The sequence below is a fragment of the Epinephelus moara genome, chromosome 18, assembly GCF_006386435.1.
Source record: "Epinephelus moara isolate mb chromosome 18, YSFRI_EMoa_1.0, whole genome shotgun sequence".
NCBI classification, from domain to species: Eukaryota; Metazoa; Chordata; class Actinopteri; order Perciformes; family Serranidae; genus Epinephelus; species Epinephelus moara.
In genome coordinates, this window is record NC_065523.1 from 39,705,890 (window position 1) to 39,726,141 (window position 20,252).

Genomic DNA, 20,252 nt, shown 5'->3' on the forward strand with positions numbered 1-20,252 from the left:
TTATCACTCTCCTTTTTGCTCTTCTTTGCCTCCTCACACAGAGGAGCTCCTTTTCTTTTGCTAGGCCGTTTTTCACTTGTCCCCAAACTTTGTCCGTCTGCCATTGTGCTCGTGACTCAACTATCTCATGCCCAACTCCTCATAAGGACCAGCTCCAGTCCCTGATTGGCTGACCAAAGCCACTAAGTAACCTATGTAAACGCTGATAGTCTGATTTTACTGTGGACACTACCCTGTGCAACCCACATTATTTTCATCATGATATATTTAGGAGAAGATGCTGTCTGTTGCCTCTTTAAGATTGTTTTCATTATTAATCTGAGGGTTACAGGGTTCAATGTTAAGGTTTTTTTAATTCATCAATCTGGAAAAAAAATCAAACTACTTGACTTCCAAATTGTTTTCTTTATGAACTATTATCAAACAACAACAACAATCTATCAGTGCTGCTCCTGTGCAACATTCAACAGAAATGAGAATGAAGAGAAATATGAAGAAAATGTTTGTGCTGTAAAATGACCTCCAGAATGTTCCAGATCCCCGGTGGAGATATTTAAAGAGCTTGTTTTCACATTTAAGGAGCAACAAACTGAAATATCTGTTTCATAAAGTTCAGTTTTTAAATCAGAATAAACACGGAGGTGACGTATAGACGGTGAAGACAGGTGAGGAGTGTGTGTGTTTTTGATCAGTGTGTTTTCTATGTTTCTCTCCAGTGAGGACGCGATGAGGAAGGCAGGAACTGCACACACCAAGTCCAGTAACGACATGGAGAACCATGTTTACGTTAAAGCCAAATCCAGAGTGAGTGCTGTGTCACTGCAGGAAGTTGGTCAGACTGCTGGGAGTGATGAACGATAACAATCCAGCGTGTTCTAACAGGTCTCACTCTTGTTTCCCAGGAGGAGTATTTATCTCTGGTGGCGAGGCTGATCATTCACTTCAGAGACATCCGTGAGTATTTGAGCTGTTTCATTTGAAGGCTGCGATCTGAAAACTGACTCGTAACACAAGAGTCTGACGGTCCACTGCTGATGTGAAGCATCCGACGCTGCTCCACAGTCACTAATCACTGGTGTCTTATTTCCAGATAAGAAGACTCTGGGAGGACCAGGTAAGTGGACTCTGTCTTTGTCTCTGTCTGGGTCACTTCCCATTGAGTTCTTTCTTTGCTGTGTTCTGTCCTCTGCTGGACCTGTCACTACCAGACTCATGGTGTTCATGGTTTCTGCTGTGCATGTTGGAGCTGCGTAATATGATCTGTTGTCTACCCTTCTGCTAGATCCCATGAATGCCCTGACTAACCTGACAGGGGTTGGAGGGGGCCCGGGCGCCATTGGCATGGGGCCTCGCCCCACCGGTGCTCCAGTGGGTGGCATGGGGGCCATGGGGCAGATGCAGATAGGCCAGCATGCCATGGCAGGGGTGGCTGGAAACCCACAAGCCAGTGAGTGTGTTTCCTCCATGTGGTGTGTGTTTGCTGTTCGGTGGATGCCGGCTGCGTCAGAGCTGCTCTTACCTTCAGTCTCCGCTTTGGCACGTTTTGTGTGTTTGAGACTCCAGACTCACCTCAGCCTGGTTCTGAGCTGTAGAGCGGCTCTGTCCTTCATCTTCTTCTCGCTCACCCTGCAGTAGGGGGTCCAGGCCAGATGCCGATGCAGCAGATGGTGCAGGCGCAGCAGCAGCAGCAGTCCATGCAGTTCCAGCAGTTTCAGCAGGCCCAGCAGCAGCAGCAGCAGCAGAACGCCATGCAGCAGCAGCAGCAGCAGCAGCAACAGCAGCAGCAGCAGCAGCAGAACGCCGCCATCCAGCAGCAGTTCCAGGTGCAGCAGCAGCTGAGGGCGCAGCAGATGCAGCAGCAGCACCACCAGAATCAGCAACTTCAGCAGCAGCACCAGAACCAGCAGCAGCAGCAGGCCCAGAACCAGCAGCAGCAGAACCAGGTATACAGTCAGTTACTAGCTCCGTTTACACCGCCAGATTTTTGGCAAATGTTGTGAGCGTTTAGACACAAAGAGCCGGATTGGCGAGTTGATCCGAGGTGCCCAATTTTCCACCTCGTAGGGTAGACATATTGGTGGAACCTTTTTGGTTTAAAAAGAACGAGGCGGCCTTCTGCCGTGGGAGGAGCTGTTGATGACTTGTGGGAGGGGCTGTTGATGACTTGTGGGATGATGACTTGTGGGAGGGGCTGTTGATGACTTGTGGGAGAATCCGAAAATCCGATTTTTGACTGCTGACTGTCCACACTGTTTTTAGCAAGTGTCCAAATCGGATTTGGCTCTGTTCAGACTGGGCCACATTATTGACAAATCTGACAAGTTGTTGTGGCAACGACGTTGGAGCGGAGGCGTCATCTAGCGTTTACTGTGTGATGTCATATAAGGAGCTGTTCAGACTCAGACACATCTGTCCAAATGTGATTTGAAACTACCTCCCAAAGGTGGTTTCGATCTGGTTTGCAAAAATCGGATTTCATGTCATTTATGACTGTTCAGGCTTCATAAGAGCCATCTGGTTCCAATCTAGATTGGCAAAAAATCGGATTTTGGCTGGCAGTCTGAACAAGGCCTTAGTGCCTTTTTCGGGCTTGTTTTGCTTATATTCTTGAAGCAGCAGTACAACAACAATCTTGTTCTGCTCATGCTTCGTCTGTTGAGGAGGAGAAGGGAGTTGGAAGACATACGTCATCGCGCGCGCTATATACGCCATCGCGCGCTATATACGCCATTGCGCACTATATATGCCATCGTGCGCTATATATGCCATCACGCTGCTATATACATCATCTTGCGCGCTATATACGTCATCTCGCTGCTATATAAGTCATTGCGCGCTATATATGTCATCTCGCGGCTATATACGTCATCTCGCCGCTATATACATCATCGCGCGCGCTACATACGTCATCTCGCACGCTATATACATCATCTCGCACGCTATATAAGTAATCTCGCGCGCTATATAAGTCATCTCACGCGCTATATACGTCATCTCGCACGCTATATACATCATCGCGCACGCTATATACGTCATCTTGCCGCTATATACATCATCGCGCACGTTATATAAGTCATCTCGCACGCTATATACATCATCTCGCACGCTATATAAGTCATCTCGCGCGCTATATGTCATCTCACGCGCTATATACGTCATCTCGCACGCTATATAAGTCATCTCACGCGCTATATACGTCGTCTCGCCGCTATATACATCATCGTGCGCGCTATATACGTCATCTCGCACGCTATATACATCATCTCGCATGCTATATAAGTAATCTCGCCTCTATATAAGTCATCTCGCGGCTATATACATCATCGCGCGCGCTACATACGTCATCTCGCACGCTATATAAGTCTTGCCGCTATATACATCATCGCGCGCTACATAAGTCATTTCGCGCGTTATATACATAATCGCCCGCACTATATAAGTCATCTCGCACGTTATATAAGTCACCTCGCACGTTATAAAAGTCATCTCGCACGTTACATAAGTCATCTCGCCGCTATATAAGTTATCTCGCACGCTATATAAGTCATCTCGCGCGCTATATAAGTCATCTCACACGTTATATAAGTCATCTCGCCGCTATATAAGTCATCTCGCGCGCTATATAAGTCATCTCGCGCGCTATATAAGTCATCTCGCATGTGATATAAGTCATCTCGCGCGCTATATAAGTCATCTCGCATGTGATATGTCATCTCGCGCGCTATATAAGTCATCTCGCACGTTATATAAGTCATCTCGCGCGCTATATAAGTCATCTCGCACGTGATATAAGTCATCTTGTAAGCTATATGTCATCTCGCACGTTATGTAAGTCATCTCGCCGCTATGTAAGTCATCTCGCACGTTATATAAGTCATCTCGCACGTGATATAAGTCATCTCGCCGCTATATAAGTCATCTCGCACGTTATATAAGTCATCTCGCCGCTATATAAGTCATCTTGCGCGCTATATAAGTCATCTCGCGTGCTATATAAGTCATCTCGCATGTGATATAAGTCATCTCGCGCGCTATATAAGTCATCTCGCACGTTATATAAGTCATCTCGCGCGCTATATAAGTCATCTCGCACGTGATATAAGTCATCTTGTACGCTATATAAGTCATCTCGCACGTTATATGTCATCTCGCGTGCTATATAAGTCATCTCGCATGTGATATAAGTCATCTTGCGCGCTATATAAGTCATCTCGCACATTATACAAGTCATCTCGCACGTTATATAAGTCATCTCACACGTTATATAAGTCATCTCGCCGCTATATAAGTCATCTTGCGCGCTATATAAGTCATCTCGCACGTGATATGTCATCTCGCGCGCTATATAAGTCATCTCGCACGTGATATGTCATCTCGCCGCTATGTCATCTCGCACGTTATATAAGTCATCTCGCGCGCTATATAAGTCATCTCGCACGTTATATAAGTCATCTCGCACGTGATATAAGTCATCTCGCACGTTATATAAGTCATCTCGCGCGCTATATAAGTCATCTCGCACGTGATATAAGTCATCTTGTACGCTATATGTCATCTCGCACGTTATGTAAGTCATCTCGCCGCTATGTAAGTCATCTCGCACGTTATATAAGTCATCTCGCACGTTATATAAGTCATCTTGCATGTGATATAAGTCATCTCGCCGCTATATAAGTCATCTTGCACGTTATATAAGTCATCTCGCATGTGATATAAGTCATCTCGGACGTTATATAAGTCATCTTGCATGTGATATAAGTCATCTTGCACGTTATATAAGTCATCTCGCATGTGATATAAGTCATCTCGCACGTTATACAAGTCATCTCGCACGTTATATAAGTCATCTCGCCGCTATATAAGTCATCTCGCACGTTATATAAGTCATCTCGCCGCTATATGTCATCTCGCACATTATACAAGTCATCTCGCACGTTATATAAGTCATCTCGCCGCTATATAAGTCATCTCGCACGTTATGTAAGTCATCTCGCCGCTATATAAGTCATCTCGCACGTCATATAAGTCATCGCGCACGTTATATAAGTAATCTCGCCGCTATATAAGTCATCTCGCACGTTATATAAGTCATCGCGCACGTTATATAAGTAATCTCGCCGCTATATAAGTCATCTTGCACGTTATATAAGTCATCTCGCCGCTATATGTCATCTCGCACGTTATTTAAGTTATCTCGCACGTTATATTGGTCATCTCGCCGCTATATACGTCATCTCGCACGTTATTTAAGTTATCTCGCACGCTATATAAGTCATCTCGCCGCTATATACGTCATCTCGCACGTTATTTAAGTTATCTCGCACGTTATATAAGTAATCTCGCCGCTATATAAGTCATCTCGCACGTTATTTAAGTTATCTCGCACGTTATATAAGTCATCTCGCCGTTATATACGTCATCTCGCACGTTATATAAGTCATCTCGCCGCTATATAAGTCATCTCGCACGTTTTGTTACTTGCTCACGCCCCCCATTGCCCCGAAAAAGGCACATTCTGTATAAACAAAAGTAGGTAGGCGGCATTTTGCTGCACTCCCCGATTTTGTTTTTATACTGCCAATGCTGAAAAAAGACTGATTGGGCTTTCCTGCAAATTTGCAAAACTCCTGTTTAAAAGGGGCTATAGACAGCATTACACTGTAACACACAACGGGTTCTGCAGGGTACTGCAGGGTTCTGTAGTCCAGAGGGTGGACATCCTGATCTTAGCTTTGCTAACACAGTGAACACAGTTGGTAATTCTGCTGCGCTGTGTGTTGGGTAATTATCAGAGTACCAGTCTGAAATGTTAAAGTACGTTAGTGCATTTCGGTAGTAACAGGTCAGGAGCTGATACTGGTTCAGTGACAGTTCTCCACACCCGTGCCCAGTTGGTACTAGTTTTCTGTGGCTGATGAAGACAAGATATGACCTCACTCCTGTCCTTCACATACTGTGTCTGCAGATGCACCAGACGAGGATTCAGCAGCAGCAGATGGTTCAGCTGCAGCTCCAGCAGCAGCAGGCTCAGGCTCATGCCCAGGCTCAAGCTCAGGCTCAGGCCCAAGCCCAGGCCCAGGCTCAGGCCCAGGCTCAGGCCCAGTCCATCCAGCACATGGTTCAACAGCAGCAGCAGGTTCAGGCCCAGACTCAGCCTCAGCCAGGTCAGATGCCTCCACACTCTCAGCAGCAGCAGCAGCCCGGCATGGTGCCTCAGTCTCTGGCCGGACCAATGACGTCGGCTCAGCATGTTCCCATCAACTCGCTCAGTCAGCAGCAACAGCAGCACCAGCTCAAGATCCAGGCCTTCCAGGTGAGACTGTTCAGGTGGCGTCGGTTCTCTGTGTATCTACAGTCTGTAAGAATCCTGTCTGAAACACCTGCAGCGATTAAGGAAATCTACATGAGTTACTGTGCAACCTTTTTATTTTGCTTCTTAAAACCCAAATCTGTTGACTTCAGAGGTGAACTGGGAACCACTGAATAATGTTCCAACACTACTGCGTCTTCATCAGAGTTAAAATGGACAAACACATGTATCATTGGGTAGTAGGTTAAACAAGATTTTAAACTGTACGATGGATCCAAGTGTCAGTCCCATCATACTCTATGATCACATTGTACTTAACTGGTAAAGAACACTTCATGAACTTCTTTATAAACTGCTGCAGAACACACGCATTCTGCAGGCTGAAATGTTCCTGTGGTTCGGTGCCTGTTGGACAAACAAAAAGATCTTTTAAACATTCAAATATCTGAACAGAAAAACTGCAAAACGTACATTTAAAATTGCGCAAGAGCTTCTGGAATGATTGAGGGACATGGTAGATATTCAGTGTTAGTTCCAGTAGTTTGTGGGGTACCGTTCCACAGGTGTGGTTAGATCATGCCACCGTACTGTCTCCGTGTTTTTTTTTCCTCAGTGACCTCAGTGAAGGCGCTGCTGTGCTCAAGACAGTCAGGTTCCCTCTGAACTCCACCTTTTTGATCTGAAGTGTCCATGTCCTTGTTGTCCAACACGAACATGCTCAGGCTTTCTGCCAGAGGCCCAAAGAAGAGTTTTCTTCCGTAGGAACGAAGCATCCCTCAGCAAAGAAATCTTCTCCATGCCACCTTTAGTAACTTCCAGATCCGTCTCCTGAGCCTTGCGGAATACTTGTACACCTTATACAGAATTCCATTTGGCCCTGGGGCTGAGCTTCCTCTGGCCTGGTGAAGAAAGTTTTCCTGTCAGCATGGTTCCTCCACTCAAACTGGTTTGATGAGTGTCTGCATCTCTCTGAACTGTCCTCCCTTCTCGGTTCACTGTGGTCTCTCCTGCACGACCTCCTTTATTAATCTCAAACCCCCTGATCTTTTGTTGCCCACGAGTTTTGATAGATATTTCAGTTCTTGATGAAGGCCACCCTCTCCTTCATCTGTTGCTTCCTTACCCTGAGGTGACACTCAGCTCAGTTTAAGATCTAAACATGCTCCCTCAGGATTTCACTGAGTGCCGGTTTCTCATCTTCTCAGCCTTCTTCAGCCTCTGCAGATCTCCTCTGGCTGTCTCCTTCAGGTGTCTCTTTTCCTTTGCTTGGTTCTTTGATCTGCCCTTTAGCTCCTTCTTCGTGAAGCTTTGCTCCAGATGATTGAAGAAATGGCCCTGAGCTTCTTCCCCAGGTCTCCTGCGATCACTGCTCTTTGCACCTGGTCCATGTTGTGATCAAACATCTCCCATTTCTTCTTTGCTGCTGCAGCGACCGTCCGGTTCAACGGTTGTTTCTGGGCGTCTCTCACTCAGGTGTTCTGTCCAAGTCATCTTGTATCCTGAGTGTCTTCCCTCACCCGATATATTGTCAGTGGCAGTTATGCCCTCCTCTTTGTCAAGTGCCTGATTCTGTAGTTAAATTCTGCCACTGCCTCTCCCTGTTGCCTTGGACATTACTCTTAGGTTGTGAGCTCTTTGTCCTCATCTCATTCTTGCATATCGTCACACATCTGCAGACCTGGGGTAAAATCCTGTTACGTAAGTGTCCATCATGGGTGGTTACAGTGATGGTCTGTCCTGAGGGTTTATCATCCTTGACCTGTCTTGTAATATATCTTTACATAGCGATTAATGATAGGTTCCTCTTTATGAAAGATCTGTGAGTCAGTGGAGTTGCTCTCTGCTTCTTTTCCTCCCTCAAGGCACCTCCCACCAAACTGAACCTGAGTTAATTGGTTTCTGCAGATTTTTAAATGGACACCCCACTTCCTTGATGTTTCAACGCTGGATGGTAGAACCAGCACCCTGGTGCTAACCCCGCCGTCCAGCCACTCAACACTGACACTGTCTTTAAACCACAGGAGAAGCAGTTATTTAATATTTTCTATTAAAGAACAGGTTCAGTATTTTTGTCCTGAAACAGTAGTCAGGTGCCTCCTGCAGTCAGCAGTGATTCTGTGTAAAAGTACACTCTATCTAAAGTTAATAGCCTCTTTCACATCGCCTATCCAAGGCAGGAATGCCACGCCATCTTCCTCCTCGCCGTTCCTTATAACAGGTATGATAGCTGAATGAGGGGACAGAGGTTTCTCACCTTTAAGATGATAGCAGAGGAAGGAACAGCACAATCGATGTCTGTGTGAAAGGGACAGCTGGCAGGATGGCGTGTGTGTGAAGGTTTGACAACATGTTATGTGTACAACCCGCAGCGGGGCGATTTTAAAAGTAGCAAATCTGCAGCTCAGACAGCGTAGAGTTCAGTATTCCTGCTTACCCCCCCTCTGCTTGCATGCTTTGCCTTGTGTGTGTGTGTGTGTGTGTGTGTGTGTGTGTGTGTGTGTGTGTGTGTAAGCAGGCCCGTGCAGCCTTGCAGCAGCAGCAGCAGGTCCAGCAGGCGCAGCAAGCAGCCCAGCAAGCTGCAGCTCAGGCGCAGCTCAACGCAGCCGCTGCAGCCGCCGCCGCCGTACCTGGACAGGTGAGACTGCAGCCACCTCAAGCTCAGGTGCTTCATGTGTAGTAAATGTGAATGAAGTCACATGACGCAAAGCAAACATTGTGTTCCAGGGTTCCCACTGTCATGGAAAACCTGGAAAAGTCCTGGAAATAGTGAAAATCATTAAAAGTTTTGGGAAAGTCCTGGAATTAGTTGTTTGTAATGACATCGTTACAGTAATCGTCTGTGGATAACCTTCCACATAATGTAACATAACGGCCAGTTTATTTTCTGTGGCTGGCGACATAGCGTAGCTCAAACATGCGTCAATGCGTGACAGCGTTTAGTTCACCATCAAATACGTTCCGTCATTTTCTACCTGTGTTCAGTCTCTCTCTCCATGTATGCCACAGCTGAAATTATCTTTAAATATAATTTGAATCTGTTTGAGAAACACTGCTCAATAGGGCTGCAACGATTAGTATTAAAATAATCGGTGACTAATTAAGTAGTCAACTAATCGGTTTGAGTCATTCTTCATAGAAAAGTACTATAAAGTACCCAAAATACTCTTATTGCAGCTTCTTATGTTCAAATATTGACAGCTTTACACACTCTCCCATGACGGTGAACTAAAACATGAGTGGCGTGAGTACGAAACAAGACATTAGATGACATAATTTTGGGGTTTGGGAGAGACAGACTGACGTGTTTCAACATTTTAACACATTTTTCAATAAAACGATTCGTCGACTAATCGAAGAAATAATCAGCAGATTAGTCGACAATGAAAATAATCGTTAGTGGCAGCCCTACTGCTCAAGTGTGGCAAGAAAAAAATCATTAAAGTCGTAGAAAAGTTTTGAAATGTGTGAGAACCCTGAATGTTGACTGGGACTCTTTTGGTTTGACCTCTTAAACACGACTGATCCACCAGGAGGCTTTAAACTTAAAGGAATTAAAATTTTTGTTTGGAACCAGCAGTAACCCTTCAGACATGGTACCTAGACCCTCGGCCTGTTCAGACAGTCCTCTTAAATGTGGGCGGGGTTGTCCACAGATCTTATTTCACACATGTACCCAAAAACACATTATAAAAGAACATTGACTTCAAGATGAGGGAACAGGAAGCGCTAAAATGCTAAGTCACTTCTGGGTTTTAGGACTCATTCCAGTGGCACTGTAATGACTTCAGTTATCTGTATGAAAGGCTGTCTGACGTTAATTTGAAGCGCTGAAATTATTCCAAAAATAGTGTACAGTTAAACAGATTAATTAACTAATGACTTCATTGTTTTTTAAAGGGCCTTTTTCAGGTGGCTAAAAACGAACTAACTAAGGCAACGTTTGCTCAGCACCGTTTTATTTTATGTTTGTGGCACAAGATTTTCTACTCTGAAGTTGCTGTAAATAAACACTGTGATTCACTCTGTAGAATTGAATGGAATTGAGAGACTTGAGAGAGATTCTGAAGGAAGCAGCAGCATCATGAGCTCCTGAAGATGTTCACCTATCTGTTATAAATGAGATAAACTTTTAGTTATGACAAAATAAGAAAAAACAACAGTTGATTGAATTAATTACCTCCCTGGAAGAAAGTAGAGCATCAGGAATCTTGAAATAAATAATAATGCTCAACTGAAAAGCCAACAGAAAATCTAACCAACTGCCAAACTGACCGTTAACTGTCCTGCTCGCTGAGCGACTCCAGACTAAGCAGAGGAATATAGCTAAAGACTCAAAGGAGTGAGTACATCAGAGATATGATATAACCTTAGAAACGATTTATAAAAAGTTAACTACAATACCTGCTGAATACCAAATAAGCTAAAGCTAGCTTTGAGAACAAAAACAGCTAGCTAAAAACAAGCTAAGCCCTAGCAACTGTTGCCACGGAGCAGCAGCAGAGTTCTGTGGCTTCAACCAGAGCCTGTACAGAGAGTTCATAAATTCAAAGTGCTGTTGGTCTGTACCGTTTGGTTATTCACAGCAGCGTTTCTCTAGGAGAAGTAGAGCGTACGCTGGACACTGTTGTTTTTTCCTTGGCTGAGTAGTAGTCCTTCAGAATGGAGCCAAGTGAGGTAGAGTTTGAAATCTTAGACTAGTAGATGGCATGCTACTTATTATGCCACCGACAGTGGTTGAAATAGCATTAGTTAGCTAAAATGAATGAATAACTGTTGAAACAGTTAGCTAAAAGTGACTGCTACACAGTTGAAATAGCTTTAGTTAACTAAAAGAAATAGATAACTGTTGAAACAGTTAGCTAAAAACAACTGCTAAACAGCTGAAATAGCTTTAGGTAGCTAAAAGAAATAGCTAACTGTTGAAACAGGATAGCTAAAAGTAACAGATAGCTGTTGAAACACTTAGCTAAAAGTAACTGCTAAACAGTTTAAATAGCTTTAGTTAGCTAAAAGAAATAGATAACTGTTGAAACACTTAGCTAAAAGTAACTGCTACACAGTTGAAATAGCTTTAGTTAGCTAAAAGAAATAGATAACTGTTGAAACAGTTAGCTAAAAGCAACTGCTAAACAGCTGAAATAGCTTTAGTTAGCTAAAAGAAATAGCTAACTGTTGAAACAGGATAGCTAAAAGTAACAGATAGCTGTTGAAACAGTTAGCTAAAAGGAACAGATAGCTGTTGAAAGTTAGCTAAAAGTAACTTATACACAGTTGAAATAGCTTTAGTTAGCTGAAAGAAATAGCTAACTGTTGAAACACTTAGCTAAAAGTAACTGCTAAACAGTTGAAATAGCTTTAGTTAGCTAAAAGTAACAGATAGCTGTTGAAACAGGATAGCTAGAAGTAACAGATAGCTGTTGAAACAGTTAGCTAAAAGGAACAGATAGCTGTCGAAAGTTAGCTAAAAGTAACTTATACACAGTTGAAATAGCTTTAGTTAGCTAAAAGAAATAGATAGCTGTTGAAACAGGATAGCTAAAAGGAATAGATAGCTGTTGAAACAGTTAGCTAAAAGTAACTGCTAAACAGTTGAAATAGCTTTAGTTAGCTAAAAGAAATAGCTAACTGTTGAAACAGGATAGCTAGAAGTAACAGATAGCTGTTGAAACAGTTAGCTAAAAGGAACAGATAGCTGTTGAAAGTTAGCTAAAAGTAACTTATACACAGTTGAAATAGCTTTAGTTAGCTAAAAGAAATAGCTAACTGTTGAAACACTTAGCTAAAAGTAACTGCTAAACAGTTGAAATATATAGATATATATACGTAGATGCCGCATTCAACGGTGCTCCTCATTGGAGCGATACGTCAACGCGGCCGCCATCTTGCCCAGGTGGAGCTGCGCTGCCTAATGCATGTATGTCTATTGAGGCAGGAGATTATTTATGATTAAAATCATCATTACTCGCTGAATTCTCAACCGATTATCATGCAGTTTGGTTTGTTACAATCGTCAGATATGTAGTTATGATACAGGATACTTGGTTAAATAAAAAATGCAGCTTTTCATACCAAAATATTTGATCTTATGTAGATAAAGTAACAGTAATAGTTCTACAACACATTTAAACTAAACTTTCCCCATGTAAGAAATATTCTTTTTTCTTACTAGATGTACAATGCCCACCATGATGTCATTTAATTATTAATTTTAACTATGAATGTTTATTCACATTTCACACAATGTGCAAAAAATAGTGTATCAGCAGGGTTGTGCCGAGCTGCAGTGTAGAGTCTGATTAACAAATGTTGGTTTTGTACAAGTGAAAATAAATGACTTAGAGCTGCATGTTTACACAAATTTTTGCTTTAATCTCATATGTATAACACCACAGTGCTCATGGGAGCCTGGACACAGAACTGTTTACATTATTAGGTCATATTTACAAAAAATACAGTGTACAGTAGCTAGTATTATTTTTAGGAGTCTGCCCAGTCCTGTCGAAGTCCTCAGGTCTGAAGTGACAGCTGCAGATGACTGAGGAGTCACTCGGGACAAAGTCCTTTCTCCTCACTGCTGCTACCCATGCCCGTCTCCTATCTGTGTTTTTTGGGAAACTACACACAAAATAAGTGTGTCAGAAAAACGCAGTTCCACATAATTTGTAGTTACAATTCAGGCCACAAGTTAACTACTAACGTTATACTGCGTTATGTCACGTTGGTGCCATGAAACAGATAGTTGACAATTTGGAATAACACATACACCGACATAGCTGTTTGACAAAGCATCATAATTTTATAAGTAATATTATATAAATGTTAACCTTTTTTCTTTAAGTTGTGTGACATAGCGTTAGCTTAATTTGGCATTAGGACCAGATCAGGACAGTTACTTTACTTGATTAGCTTAAAAGAAGGATCACTTTTTGAGATATATATCTCATTAAACATGTTCGTAACAGTAAAATATTGTAAAACAACTTCTTACCTGTGGAATGTTATTCCCTTCTGCTTGGTTTTAACACTTCTTTCGTTCGTACACCCAAATGCAGAGCAAAAATGTGGCATTTTTGCCGAGTCTGACATGGGTCTGAACCGGTCAGAGCACCTAGGCAAGATGGCGGTGGTATTGACGCATCCCACAAGGGTGCGGCATCTATGTATATATATCTATGGTTGAAATAGCAATAGTTAGCTAAAAGTAACAGATAGCTGTTGAAACAGTTAGCTAAAAGTAACTTATACACAGTTGAAATAGTTTTAGTTAGCTAAAAGAACTAGCTAACTGTTGAAACAGGATAGCTAAAAGTAACAGATAGCTGTTGAAACAGTTAGCTAAAAGTAACTTATACACAGTTGAAATAGTTTTAGTTAGCTAAAAGTAACAGATAGCTGTTGAAACAGTTAGCTAAAAGTAACTTATACACAGTTGAAATAACTTTAGTTAGCTAAAAGAAATAGCTAACTGTTGAAAGCTATTGAAACACTTAGCTAAAAGAAACAGATAGCTGTTGAAACAGTAAAGTAACTGATGAATGGTTTAAATAACTTTAATAGTGTTTTAATGATCACATCATGTATCTAGTGTATCTGTCTCAAGTTGACTCACATAGTAACAGACGACTGTTAATGTGGTTTTGTGGCATTTTGTTTTGTGGAGCCATTTTAATGACAACGTTCGCTTTCCAATGTGCAAATGTTTCACTAAAACAAGTTCCACCTCCGACACTTGTTTGCAAGAGCACCGTCGCTGCATCCTGGGCTTAGGAGGTCTGGATCAGGGTCCTCACAAGTATAGACACAGTCCTGTGTGTGCTGCAGTGTTCTCCTGCCTGCTCTCTGCTCACCTGTCCTGTCGTCTCTGTCGTCTGTGTCATCTCTCTGTCCTCTCTGTCCTCTGAAGTTGGTTCGCCCTGGGATGCAGATTCCTCCCCGGCTGCCTCGGCCTCCCCTCAATCCCTCCATCCCTCCTCCAAACGCTGCTGCTGCCGCTGCTGCTGCTGCTGCCGCCGCCGCTGCAGCTGCTGCGGTGGGAGGACAGCCAATGACACAGCAGGTATTTATCCTCAGTCTGACCTCTGACCCCCCAGAGCTGAGCATCAGTCAAAGATAAGATGCAGGGTTTGTATGTAAATGCAGTCAGAGCTGCAGCGATTGATCGATTCATTGATGTCGATCAAAAGAAAATTAATCTGCAGCTCTTTGGAGAATCTTTGAATTCAATATTTGGAGTAAAAAACACATTTGATGGTTCGAGGATTTTAAAGATGAGAATCTGCTGCTACATATCTCTGATTGGCTAATTCTTCTTTTGTCCAATCACTGTCCTCCACAGGTACAGCAGCATTCCATGATGTCATCACCTTCACCTGTACAGGTGCAGACGCCACAGTCCATGCCTCCGCCCCCCCAGCCGTCACCTCAGCCCCCCACCTCACAGCCCAACTCAGCCAGGTACAACCAGGTGTTCACATTCACCAGCACCCACCACCGACTATGATTCTGTTTCTAACAGCACTTCCTGTCTCCAGCTCCGGTCCCACTCCGTCTCCGGGAGGTTTCCAGCCCAGCCCCTCCCCTCAGCCCTCACAGAGCCCCGCCAACGCCCGGACCCCCCAGAACTATGGAGTCCCCTCTCCTGGACCGCTCAATACTCCAGGTACACACACCTCTATCACCAGGAGCAATAACACAAAACAAATCTGTGACAGTTTGTGACGCCTGCGTGAAAGATAACGAACAGGTTTTATGACATCACTTCCTGTTGGTAAACTGCAGAAACTGTTTGGGACCTGCTTCAGTGGCTCCGTTACAAATATCCACAGATTTTGGAACTGCAACTAAATCTTTACTATCTTCAGAGATCACTGACAAGAGTACTGATCATTATCCTCACCTGTCCCCACCTGTCCTCACCCCTCCTCACCTGTCCTCACCTGTCCTCACCCTTCCTCACCTGTCCTCACCCCTCCTCACCTGTCCTCACCCCTCCTCACCCTTCCTCACCTGTCCTCACCTGTCCTGCAGGTAACCCCAGCTCAGTGATGAGTCCGGCTGGAGCCACGTCTCTGGAGGACCAGCAGTACATGGAGAAACTCAAACAGCTGTCCAAATACATCGAACCTCTGCGCAGGATGATCAACAAGATCGACAAGAACGAAGGTCGGTCCTCAGCGCTCAAAGCATTCATCCATTTATTGATTAATCATCTGAGTCATTTTGCAAAACGGAAATAATAGTTTGTGTTCCTGTTGGTGTGGACAGACAGAAAGAAGGACCTGAGCAAGATGAAGAGTCTGTTGAACATCCTGACTGATCCAAACACCAGGTAACAGCTGATCACTGACGTCTCCTCGCCAACACACTGATCCATGTCCGTCCACTCAGCTGTGTGTCTGTCCTCTGACCTGCAGGTGTCCCCTGAAGACGCTGCAGAAGTGTGAAATCGCTTTAGAGAAGCTGAAGAACGACATGGCCGTGGTGAGAACAGAACAAACCTGTACTGTCGTCACAGTGCTCAGCGTCACTGTTTCAAACTGCAGCTCCAAAAATCCAGGAATATGTAAAGTCCAGTTCAGACCAAAGACTCGTGACGAGATGAAACCGTTTCAGAACGTCACTGAGGGTGTTTGTTTCAACTCGTCTCGTCGTGTCTTTGGTCTGAACTGGACTTCAAAGTGGACAGAGTGCAGATACGAGTCCATGTTAACAGCAGAGACGATCAGTGAGGTGACATCACCATCCTGTAAACTCTGAATGACACTTTGAATGTATAAATTTGTCCCTATCCCTCCAGCCGACCCCCCCGCCCCCCCCAGTGGCCACCAAGCAGCAGTACCTGTGTCAGCCGCTGCTGGACGCCGTCATGGCCAACATCCGCTCTCCAGTCTTCAACCACTCTCTGTACCGAACCTTCGCCCCCGCCATGACCGCCATCCACGGACCCCCCATCACGTACGTCTCACCTGTACATGACGTCTGCAGTCAGAGCACATTTAAAGGTTCAGTCCAACAAAAACACAGATGCTGATTCAGCGTTCTGAATCGACTGAAGAAAGTTGACAAGACGGGCGCAGAAACTGGTGCTCACTGTACTGTCAACAAAATGACCACAACGACCGCCATCTTGTTTTGCAGTAGTGAGCGCTGATCTCACTGACCAACACGTTTCCTGTTATCACTTCATAATAAAGTTCAGCTCGTGTTTCGCCAGTTAAAGACTTTTAATGTGAAGCTGCAGCAGTGGGAAATGTGTCAGCGCTGTGTGACATCACTCTGCAGCAGATAGAGGCAGAGTTTTATTTAAATAAAAATAGTGTGTGAGGTTAAAACACAGCTGTCGGTGCAGTTTGAGTGACAGACATGAACATTGTGTGTCTGTTCCTCAGGGGTCCCAACGTCTCTGGGAGGAAGAGGAAGCACGAGGAGGACGAGCGGCAGACCATCCCCAACATCCTGCAGGGAGAGGTGGCTCGCCTCGACGTCAAGTTCCTCGTCAACCTGGATCCTTCGTTCTGCAGCAACAACGGCACCGTGCACCTCGTCTGCAAACTGGGTGAGTCGGACACAGAAACCTGGCGCCGACTCTGAGCCGACGGCGGCAGGCCACATGTTTTAACCACGTGTTTGTTCTCTTGTCTCTCAGATGATAAGAACCTCCCCAGTGTTCCTCCGCTGCAGCTCAGCGTTCCTGCTGATTATCCTGACCAGAGTCCGTACTGGGCCGACGACGGGGATCAGTACGGTGAGACATCTTCAGCTTCAGCACACTGTGACATCACTTTAAAGCTGTGTTTGTTATTTTACAATAATATACAAAACATACCAACTATCTGTCTAGATGAGTTAGACTGAGGGTGTAGAGAACAGCAGAATGTCTGGGTGGTGACTTCACCATCAGGCCGCGGACCAAAAGGGCCCAACAGTTGGAGATCTGTTTCTTACAGTTTTCTTTCAATGCTCCATTTAATGCTCTCCTCTCTTAGATACGTCCTGACCTCGTCTGTAAAGCTTTCCTGTAACTTGTGAGTGTTCAGACTTAATATGAGCGAACAAGTTACATTTACGAACGCCCAAACTCGACCTTGAGCGAGGTGTCTTGTCTGAGGCACACCCTGACCTGGCCTCGATCTGCCCCAGGTCAAAGGCCACTGTAGTGCTTTCCTCTTTTTATTCTCAGAGAGTAGAACTGAGCTCATGTGGGGACTCCTGCCCCGGTTCTTACACTCTCTAAACCCCAGCTCCACGTAAAGCCGTGCACACACACGTTTGGACGTTGAACCCCCTCCTCCCATCAACACTGAACTCTGATCTATACATGCACACATTCACTTTATCCAGTACATAAGCTCAAATTTGCACCACTGTCATTGCAACACATTGTTTGTTGTCGCTGCTACTGTGCCGTTTTTACTTTTACTTTTAGAGTATAACTCTTTTTAGCTTAGCTTTTATATGCCACGGTACGATACTTTTCTATAATACATCAATGATATTTCAATGGAATAAATTACTTATTGACTTATTCATACTTCAAAAACAGCATCAATAAGTGATTAACATAGGGGGGATCAAAATAAAATAAATAAATAAAATAAAAATCAACCAGCCACCCTCCTCCCCTGACAAGTAAAGAACAGTCCCTAAAGTGCGGTGAGGTTCGTGGACACAAAGACTTTTGGGCAGTCATGACAACAAGTTATTCACCTGGAGCCGGACTTCTCTGTCGCCGGTAAGCCGTTATCATGCGCCGCCGTATTTGACAGGAATACGTATTCCTGTCCATGTCTGTGACCCCCGTTCAACCCACAACCGGCGGGATTCGCTGTTTAGTTTCTGATGCTGGTTGAAATCTGTACTCACACAGCGTGCTGAATGATTTATTTTGCCCAAAACTATTTTTAGTCGCAAGTGCGGTGACGGACAGAGTAAAATATCGCCACACTGCCAACATTTTACTCTGTCCGTCACCGCACGCTGTTTGATTGCGTTATCAAAACACGCCGCTATTATTTGGCCTTGCTTTTCATTTATTCCACCGAATACCGAATGTGTGTTTTTTTGCAATATTCGGCCGAATATATTCGGTGCATCCCTAAATAGGAGCCTTCCCCCACTCCCCCCTCCCCTCACCGCTGCTCTCCTCATTATACTGGCTTCTGCGCTGTGCAAGTGCACAGATGTCTCAGAGTGGTGGTGCATTTGCAAAAATGTTTTGAAGGAGTTTTGAAGGAGCAGCAGCGGCGTGTCGCTCTACAATGGAGTCTCCAGTTGAGTTCATCCTACCGATCGCGTTTGCTGCATTCATCATGCTTCATTTGATGAACGACAGACGACGGGGGACTTCTGCTAGCTAGCTAACCAGCTAACATTACGAGGCAGCATAGTTACACTAGCTGGCGTGTTATCGTAATGTGAAAAAATCAAAAATTTTGCAGGACAGATGACAGACGCCAGATAGTGCAAGCTAGCTAGCTAGCTAACAAGCAACCTGACGACGGTAACATTAGCTATGTATGAACTTTTTTCCCCGTTTCTTGCTCGGTGGTAGCCATGGTGACGTCTACCCCTCGCTGGCAAGTCAGCATCTGAAATCCCTCGCTCCGAAGGGCTAGTTTCATACCCACTACCCCTCGTTATGCCCCCTACACCTACACGCAAAAAGGACTTGTGACACCACTACCCCTCGCGGGAACACGCAAATGTAGGGGTAGGGCTAAGGGGGGGTATTGGGACGGGCCCTTAGTGTCTGACACACCTACAGCTTTCTGATACACATTAACGGTGTTTCCCGTCACTTAAGCTGCTGTTCTCCTGTCAGTCACACAACCAGCTCTGGCCTGAATCAGCGTCAGATTGTTGAGCTGAAGTCCCGTCAGGGTAACGAGTTTATATCCAGTCACACACACACACACACTCGTTACACAATAAGAGTTAATACCAGGACATTTACACAATATCATCATGTTTAGATCTGAAAATACTGACTCATGATTCTGTTCTAACTCACACTGTGTCCTGACTGGGTGCGACACCAGCGCGCATCAGTGCCTAAAGCTGTGTTGATTGATGAGGTGATGACCTGTGATCACATGACCTATGACCTGTGACCTGTGACCTCCTCCAGGTGCGAACAGCTTCCTGCAGACGGTGCACAGAAACATGACGTCCAAACTGCTGCAGCTTCCTGACAAACACTCAGTGACGGAGCTGCTCAACACCTGGGCTCAGAGCGTCCGCCAGGCCTGTCTGTCTGCTGCCTGAAGCCCCGCCCACCACCTGACTGCACCCGCTGCACACACAGTAACACACACACACACACAGACACTACAGTCTGATCTGACACTTTCACCTGTTTCCTGTTGGACTTCTGTCATTCATACAGAGCAGCTGCTGTGCCCCACGCTCATCTTAGTCCCTGAACGCCCCTTCAGGTGGGCTGATATCATGTGATCTGATGCGTTCAGGCGTCTCACTGACAGAGCAGATTTTAGCAGAAGCAGCTTGTACATAATATGAACTGTGTGTTAGAAGGAACCAAACATCTGAACTGTCATTTATCCTGACCGATATTCTGCTCCCTGAACGCATCACACTCTGCTTCTGTTTGTTGTTTAGTTTCATGAGTTTCTGTTTGACATGTGAGTTCAGTTTGGGACCACAGAAGAAGAACTCTAACTCTGCTTTTCAAACTGAAAATATAAATGTTTTGTTTTTTTGCTATCATAAATAAAAACTGTTCATTTAAACTTTTTATTAAATCCAGAAAAATGTTTCAGTCTTTGAAAATAAATAATTAGTTTTTATTTCAACCAACAGGAAGTTCACTCATCATGTGATCGTTTCATTAGAGCGTCTGGAATGTTTTTATAATACACTGTCCTCTACCTGATTTTGGCAACAATAACAATAATAACTAGAACTGCAAGCAGTCATGAACGGG

General features: G+C 44.5%; 1 protein-coding gene across 7 annotated transcripts in view; it reads left to right on the top strand.

Moving 5' to 3' along the window:
- Positions 1–20,058, top strand: part of med15 (mediator complex subunit 15) — a 22,209-nt gene extending 2,151 nt beyond the window's left edge. The window contains exons 2-18 of one of the 7 annotated variants that reach the window (XM_050068413.1): positions 717–804; positions 903–954; positions 1,091–1,114; positions 1,283–1,447; positions 1,633–1,943; positions 5,966–6,313; positions 8,823–8,972; positions 14,214–14,366; positions 14,646–14,764; positions 14,842–14,969; positions 15,338–15,472; positions 15,575–15,638; positions 15,724–15,790; positions 16,107–16,264; positions 16,699–16,865; positions 16,956–17,054; positions 19,437–20,058. In XM_050068413.1, coding sequence (XP_049924370.1) covers positions 717–804; positions 903–954; positions 1,091–1,114; positions 1,283–1,447; positions 1,633–1,943; positions 5,966–6,313; positions 8,823–8,972; positions 14,214–14,366; positions 14,646–14,764; positions 14,842–14,969; positions 15,338–15,472; positions 15,575–15,638; positions 15,724–15,790; positions 16,107–16,264; positions 16,699–16,865; positions 16,956–17,054; positions 19,437–19,573 — 2,365 coding nt within the window. In that variant the 3' untranslated portion in view covers positions 19,574–20,058. The remainder of the gene's footprint in view (positions 1–716; positions 805–902; positions 955–1,090; positions 1,115–1,282; positions 1,448–1,632; positions 1,944–5,965; positions 6,314–8,822; positions 8,973–14,213; positions 14,367–14,645; positions 14,765–14,841; positions 14,970–15,337; positions 15,473–15,574; positions 15,639–15,723; positions 15,791–16,106; positions 16,265–16,698; positions 16,866–16,955; positions 17,055–19,436) is intronic. The other 6 variants (XM_050068415.1, XM_050068414.1, XM_050068417.1 and 3 more) reach the window with 6 other exon arrangements.
- Positions 20,059–20,252: the final 194 nt, after the last annotated feature.